The sequence below is a fragment of the Mustelus asterias genome, chromosome 5 (genome assembly GCF_964213995.1).
Source record: "Mustelus asterias chromosome 5, sMusAst1.hap1.1, whole genome shotgun sequence".
In the NCBI taxonomy this organism is placed as follows: Eukaryota; Metazoa; Chordata; class Chondrichthyes; order Carcharhiniformes; family Triakidae; genus Mustelus; species Mustelus asterias.
The window spans coordinates 83,140,051-83,147,542 of NC_135805.1; the positions used below are offsets into that span (position 1 = coordinate 83,140,051).

Genomic DNA, 7,492 nt, shown 5'->3' on the forward strand with positions numbered 1-7,492 from the left:
GGAATACAGAGAGAGTAGGAAAGATCTCAAACGGGGAGTTAGAAGGGCAAAAAGAGGTCACGAGATGTTCTTGGCAGGCAGGATTAAGGAGAACCCTAAGGCATTCTATTCATACGTTAGGAACAAAAGAGTTGTCAAGGAGAAAATCGGACCTCTTAGGGACAAAGGAGGGGAATTATGCTTAGAACCCAAGGGAATAGGGGAGATCCTAAATGAATACTTTGCATCGGTATTCACGAAGGAGAGGGGCGTGTTAACCGGGAGTGTCTCGGAGGGAGGTGTTGACCCATTAGAGAAATCTCCATTACAAGAGAGGAAGTGTTAGGTTTTTTAGGGAACATTAAAACTGACAAAGCCCCAGGGCCTGATGGCATCTATCCTCGACTGCTCAGGGAGACGAGAGGTGAAATTGCTGGGCCTCTGACGGAAATCTTTGTCGCTTCTTTGGACACGGGTGAGGTCCCTGAGGATTGGAGGATAGCGAATGTGGTCCCGTTGTTTAAGAAGGGTACCAGGGATAACCCAGGAAATTATAGGCCGGTGAGCTTGACGTCCGTGGTAGGGAAGTTGTTGGAGAGGATTCTTAGAGACAGGATGTATGTGCATTTAGAATGAAACAATCTCATTAGTGACAGACAGCATGGTTTTGTAAGAGGGAGGTCGTGCCTTACAAATTTGGTGGAGTTTTTTGAGGAAGTGACAAAAACGGTCGATGAAGGAAGGGCCGTGGATGTCGTCTATATGGATTTCAGTAAGGCATTTGACAAAGTCCCACATGGCAGGTTGGTTAAGAAGGTTAAGGCTCATGGGATACAAGGAGAAGTGGCTAGATGGGTGGAGAACTGGCTTGGCCATAGGAGACAGAGGGTAGTGGTCGAAGGGTCTTTTTCCGGCTGGAGGTCTGTGACCAGTGGTGTTCCGCAGGGCTCTGTACTGGGACCTCTGCTATTTGTGATATATATAAATGATTTGGAAGAAGGTGTAACTGGTGTTATCAGCAAGTTTGCGGATGACACGAAGATGGCTGGAATTGCGGATAGCGAAGAGCATTGTCGGGCAATACAGCAGGATATAGATAGGCTGGAAAATTGGACGGAGAGGTGGCAGATGGAGTTTAATCCGGATAAATGCGAAGTGATGCATTTTGGAAGAAATAATGTAGGGAGGAGTTATACAATAAATGGCAGAGTCATCAGGAGTATAGAAACACAGAGGGACCTAGGTGTGCAAGTCCACAAATCCTTGAAGGTGGCAACACAGGTGGAGAAGGTGGTGAAGAAGGCATATGGTATGCTTGCCTTTATAGGACGGGGTATAGAGTATAAAAGCTGGAGTCTGATGATGCAGCTGTATAGAACGCTGGTTAGGCCACGTTTGGAGTACTGTGTCCAGTTCTGGTCGCCGCACTACCAGAAGGACGTGGAGGCATTGGAGAGAGTGCAGAGAAGGTTTACCAGGATGTTGCCTGGTATGGAGGGTCTTAGCTATGAGGAGAGATTGGGTAGACTGGGGTTGTTCTCCTTGGAAAGACGGAGAATGAGGGGAGATCTAATAGAGGTATACAAGATTATGAAGGGTATAGATAGGGTGAACAGTGGGAAGCTTTTTCCCAGGTCGGAGGTGACGATCACGAGGGGTCACGGGCTCAAGCTGAGAGGGGCGAAGTATAACTCAGACATCAGAGGGACGTTTTTTACACAGAGGGTGGTGGGGGCCTGGAATGCGCTGCCAAGTAGGGTGGTGGAGGCAGGCACGCTGACATCGTTTAAGACTTACCTGGATAATCACATGAGCAGCCTGGGAATGGAGGGATACAAACGATTGGTCTAGTTGGACCAAGGAGCGGCACAGGCTTGGAGGGCCGAAGGGCCTGTTTCCTGTGCTGTACTGTTCTTTGTTCTTGTTCTTTGTTCTTGTATTACCACGTCCAGAATGCCGTGCTTACTTGTTGGTTCTAGAATGTATTGATCCAGGATACAAATACACTCAAGAGCTCATTTTCCAAACTACCTTTGCAATAGGATTCACCTACATAGCCCATTTCTTTCTTCCTGTATAGCCTATCCTACAGTGTAACTACTGTTAGGGAACCTATAAACCAATCTTACCTTTCATTTTACTTACCTCTATCCAACTGATTCTACATGTTGGTCTTTTGAGTTAAGCTCATCTCTCACTGCTGTATTAATGGCATCCTTAATTAATAGAACTACCCCATCATATTTTCTTAGATTTCTACCCTTTTGAAACATCAAATACCTTTCAACACTCAGCGTTGGTCATCCTGAAACCAGGTTTCTGGGATGGTTATCAGATCATACATATTTATTTCTATCTGTGCTAACAGTTCATTCATATTGTTATGAATGGTGCATTCAGATACAAGGATCCTAACACTGTCTCTTTCCAATTTTTTACAATCTGTGGTCTTACCTGTTAATGCAATCTTTAGTTTGTACTTTCTGTCCATTCCTACCACATCCTGGGTCATCATTACCCAAATTGCTACCCTGTTCTATTACCTCATTGTTTCCTTTTTATTTACTACATCTCCTCTCACATGATCGCTTTCCTCACTATTTAGTTCAAGATGTGGGACTATGAATACAAACATGTGCTTTCATAAGGGATTAAGTACTTGAATGAAAGGTTTGATTTTAGAAAGAATACAAGAACTGGGAGCTGAAGTAGGCAATTCATCCCCTTGAGCCTGCTCCAAAATTCAGTATGGTCATGGCTGATCTTATCTCAGCTTCATCTCCACCTTCCTGCCCGCTCCCCATAACCCTTTATCCCCCTACTAATTAAAACCTATCCATTGCCTCTTTAAATTTGTTTAGTGTTCCACTACACTCTGGGGTAGAAAATTCCACAGATTGATGACCCTTTGAATGAAGTAATTCCTCCTCATTTCTGTTTTAAATCTACGACCTCTTAGCCTAAAACTATGGCCTCTCGTTCTTGAATGTCGAACAAGCGGAAACATCCGCTCCACATCTACCCTAACATTCCCCTTTAGTATCTTATATACCTCAATTAGATCACCTCTCATTCTTCTAAACTCCAGTGAGTATAGGCCTAAACTGCTCAAACAGATTAAGTAGTTGAAGGAATTTAAATATATTGAATGGGTCTTAATTGGGTTCATCAAAATCTTTTCCTGTCATTCTTCATACCTAAACATTGATGATCCAAAGAAGGTGGATATGATACATTCAGTGTGACTTAGATTCTGACTGCTGGCAACAGAGATATCATTGTTGCAACTTTTATCTTAATTTAGTCAAATACTGCATTTTATAGCAATTCTCAATTAAGGCTGATCATTGCAATTAAACACTAAAAGCGATTTAGTTATCTAGATACATTTGTTCACACTACAATGGTTTTCCCTTTGAACTTGCAAGAGACTTTCACAGGACACTAGAATTTGTCATTGAATTCTAAAATGAGGAAACCATTCCCTTTTCCTAAGACTCGATGAATAAATATAGAAGATGCCTGAAATGCAGAACATATTGATGAATATTAAAAGTGTGCATTAATACTTTTGTGTAATCCAGCAGAAGGCACAATTTATTTTAATTGGGGTCAAATATCTACAATGTGAGTGGGGATTTAAGATTTATTGAATATGACATACAGCAATTTATGGTATGGAAGGTGAGTCTTGCTGGGGTGGATTTGTCCAAATTGGGAATTGCCACAAAACCCAGTACTTTGGTTCCAATAATGTAAAAGTTGCAACAATGATTTTTTTAAAATGCTAGCCAGCATTCAGTCACACTGAATGGATCAGAAAAATCATCTTCTGTTAATTTATGTATAGGGACAAACAAATGAGGAAAAAACTATGGATTTTGATGAACCCACCTATATCCTTACTAAACTCACTATATTAAGGTTATTCATTAAGAAGTGCCCTGTTTGTTCTCCTTTCCTTTGTTCTACCTTACATCATTGCATAGTATATGCAGAGCCTGACTTTCCTTGGTACACCCAATGAAATAAAATTCAATGCAATTCATGCAGTCCAGCAGAACCACTTTAAATCATACGAAATGCTATCTGTCGCAGTCTCCAATAACAGGGGGCACTGGTGAGAAAACTGACTCACAAGCTTCAACTTTATACCATAAATAACAGAGCATCAGAGCTTTGAGTAATGTTGATTAAAGGTTTGGGCTTCACTCTCAAGTTATTTCAATGTCTACAGCTTAATATATTTTCTTGTTCTGCATACTTTACACACAGAAATGCAGACTTATGCACACACACAGATAGAGATAACAGGGTTACATTTTTGATTTCACTGACTGTGTGGTTATTTGGTGAATCACTCGCCTGTTATAGGATCTGTTCAATTTTTATTCTATTGCAATTAAGGGGATGAAAATTGTGTGACTTCAGCAAAGGATAGCTGATTTGTTTCACTGAACTGAATCATAATTGGACATTTAGCACTATGTGCAGGATACATTTTTCTACATTAAATGTGTAGATTTAGGCTAATTTCTAGTTTGTTTTACTGGTATATACATTTACAGAAACAGGATGTTTGTGTACCAAAATGAACACAGAGGGTGAATAACAGTACATTAATATCAGAAATGAAAATATTTCAATATGCATTCTTTTTCAGATGCTAACAGAGGTTTAGCTATTTTCTATTTTTAATTTCAGTATGTAGTATTTGATCTTTTTAATTTTTATCTCTAACTGTAACTATTGCATTTCTGGAATTTGAGAAGAATTTTCAAATGACTTGAGAAACGAACTTTAGAGAATTTGGATTATTTTTATGAAATACACTTTCTCATATTACAAGAGATTCAACTTGATATTTTGACTTGCATCTTTTTACGCAACATTACTTTTTACATACAGTCACAGTTGAAATTTAACCAATGTTTGCGATAAATTTTAAGTTAGATTTGTAAGAAAAAAGCTAAGGAAGTAAACCAATGTCTTTTAGCAATTGGAAACAAAAACCCAGAGATAAAAAACAAACGCACAACTCTGCAGATTGCTCCGTAATCTTCCATTTTATGAAGCACAACGTTTTGGCAACACTTAAATTACAGAACCAGGTTGGTTATGGAATCAAACAAATTTTCTTCCAAATTATTTTTTTCCATAAGTGTACCACATAGATACATTAACCTAAATATGAAGAATTTATATATATCAATAATCTAGTTTTGTGCAGATTACTAAACAAGTTATCCGTGCAATACAACAGGGAAGATTTAAAACAATTCCATAGCAAACAACCCTACTTTACACCTTTTTATAACCCTCTTCTTATATTCTCTTGTCATAGATAGACTTTCATTTCAGTGAAATAAACTGTTTTTTAATAAATGGAATTATGTAAACACCTACATAAATTATACCTTGAAAGACGCACATCATAGAAAAGCAAACAAGTTTTAAAGCTTAATCTATTGGAAAAACAACACTGGTTTTTAAAAGTGCTTCACATAGCAGTAAACAACAATATAAGCTTAGCTATTTGCTTGTCTACCTTAGATATACTCACTTGGATATATTTTGTAGAATAGATCTGGAGTAATAGTTCCATTAAGAGCCAGCTTAGAATTAGCTCCATCATCATATGTAATGAAAACTGCATATAAAATAATGATCACAGCTTCCAATGTTATAGCCAGTATAGGAAATTTAAAACGCATGTTGGTGGAGTAAGATGCAGGCATCTTTGCCTGAACAAACTTTCTGAGATATACTGCTGGAGTTTAACTGTGGCTTTTAGTAACTGGAAGCCAATAGCAGCAGAATATGATCGGTAGTTCACACCCATCACGAAAGGGTGGGGCCACTTGGCAAATGTTCAAATAGCTGTACTGCGTTTGTTAGATACTTCAATTCTGTAAGACTTTTGCAAAAAAAAAGTTACTTTTGTAACTTTCTGAACAATAAGGTTGAGCCCCCAAGAAATGTGGCAAATATGACAAAAAAACAGCATGAGAAAAACTGCCCGCCTCCATGTTTTGCTAAAAATAAATTTCTTTTTTTAAAAAAAAGGTATTAAATTGGCTTCATGCCCTTTGCTTAAATTTTTTTTCTGGATAATGATAAAATTCCAAACCAAGTAATTATAAGTGCAAAAGTAAATGGGAAATATTGAAAACAAATAAATAATTTATTTTTACTTGCCAATAGTGACCATCATATAATACGGTTCAGGATAATAGTTGAGAAGACGTTAGCTGGATAATAGATTGGAATAAAGTTGATTCTGAAAGGCTGAAAATAGAACTTGGGAACTAAAGTGGAGATCGATGTTGGTGAACAATGAAGCAGAACCGCAAATATTTTTAAAAGTATTCAACAGGGCCCAGGAAACAATATGTTCCACTAAGTAAAACACAAAATTCAACACTAATGAAACATCATGTCTGAATAACGACAAAAGGGAAACAATGATGGTAAGAAAAGGGGCTTACATCAAGCACACAGGAAGCAGGACAAGGGAGGATGTAAAAAGAGAAGTCAATGAAATAATGAGGAGGGCAAAGAGAATGTAAATGAACATATCAAGGAACATAAAGCAAAATAGTAACATTTTCAGCATGAAACAAAAGGTGGAAGGTTGGAATGGGAATTGGATCATTAAGGGCTGGGCAAGATAAAATCGAGCTATAGCGAAAGAGCAAAAAAAATTAAGTGATTATTTTACTTTAGCAAGGCATGATATTTTGGACAGGATATTGGAAGATGGACTTGAAATTATATAAACACATTTAAAGGAAAAAGAGAAGTATTGAATAAACTAATCAAACACAAAGAGGATAAAACCCCAAAGGATCTAGGTTAGAGATAACAGAGGCACTATTGCAAATATTTAATATTTATTGAGAAAAAGATGCAGTGCCAAAGATGGTGAAATATACTTGTCCTTAAGAAGAGTGCTAGAATATGTCCAGTCAAATGTAGAGCATAGTTCAACATTGGGAGTAGGAAAAATAACAGAACCTCTATTGATGGAGAAAATAGGAAAACATCCAGGCCTGAGTTTTATGCTGTCCCCCAGCGGGCTTTGAGGTGGAGGAGGGAGGAGCACAAAATTGCATGGATAGGATTCTCACTGGGATCCCATCCACCCAGATTTGGATGAAATTTTATAGTGGGGCAATAGGCCCTTGATCCAATTAAAGCCCTTAATGGCCACTTTACAGGCCTTTCCCAGCCAGATTTAATTTTTAGGCTGGCGAGCACATAATAAATCAGGGGGAGAATAGAAACAGTTTAAAACTTATGGGCCGGATTCTCTAACCTTGCCTGAAGCTGGGATTCTCCAGTCTCGCTGCAGTGAATGAAGATTTGGCTGAGCTAAATCTACAAGATTAAAATTTATCTTGGATGCTCTAATGACTCAGAGATCTCCAAATTTTCTTTGTGATGTCCCCCCCATGACGTATGCCCTTCTTTCTGCATGTAAAGTGCACAGAAAAAATTAAACTAATGGCAG

At 38.3% G+C, this 7,492-nt stretch overlaps 1 protein-coding gene across 1 annotated transcript in view; it reads right to left on the reverse strand.

The window, feature by feature from the left end:
- The window catches only part of LOC144493649 (ammonium transporter Rh type A-like), a 48,876-nt gene extending 42,984 nt beyond the window's left edge, over positions 1-5,892 (reverse strand). Inside the window, exon 1 of the mRNA XM_078212930.1 lies at positions 5,543-5,892. Coding sequence (XP_078069056.1) covers positions 5,543-5,717 — 175 coding nt within the window. The 5' untranslated portion in view covers positions 5,718-5,892. The remainder of the gene's footprint in view (positions 1-5,542) is intronic.
- Positions 5,893-7,492: the final 1,600 nt, after the last annotated feature.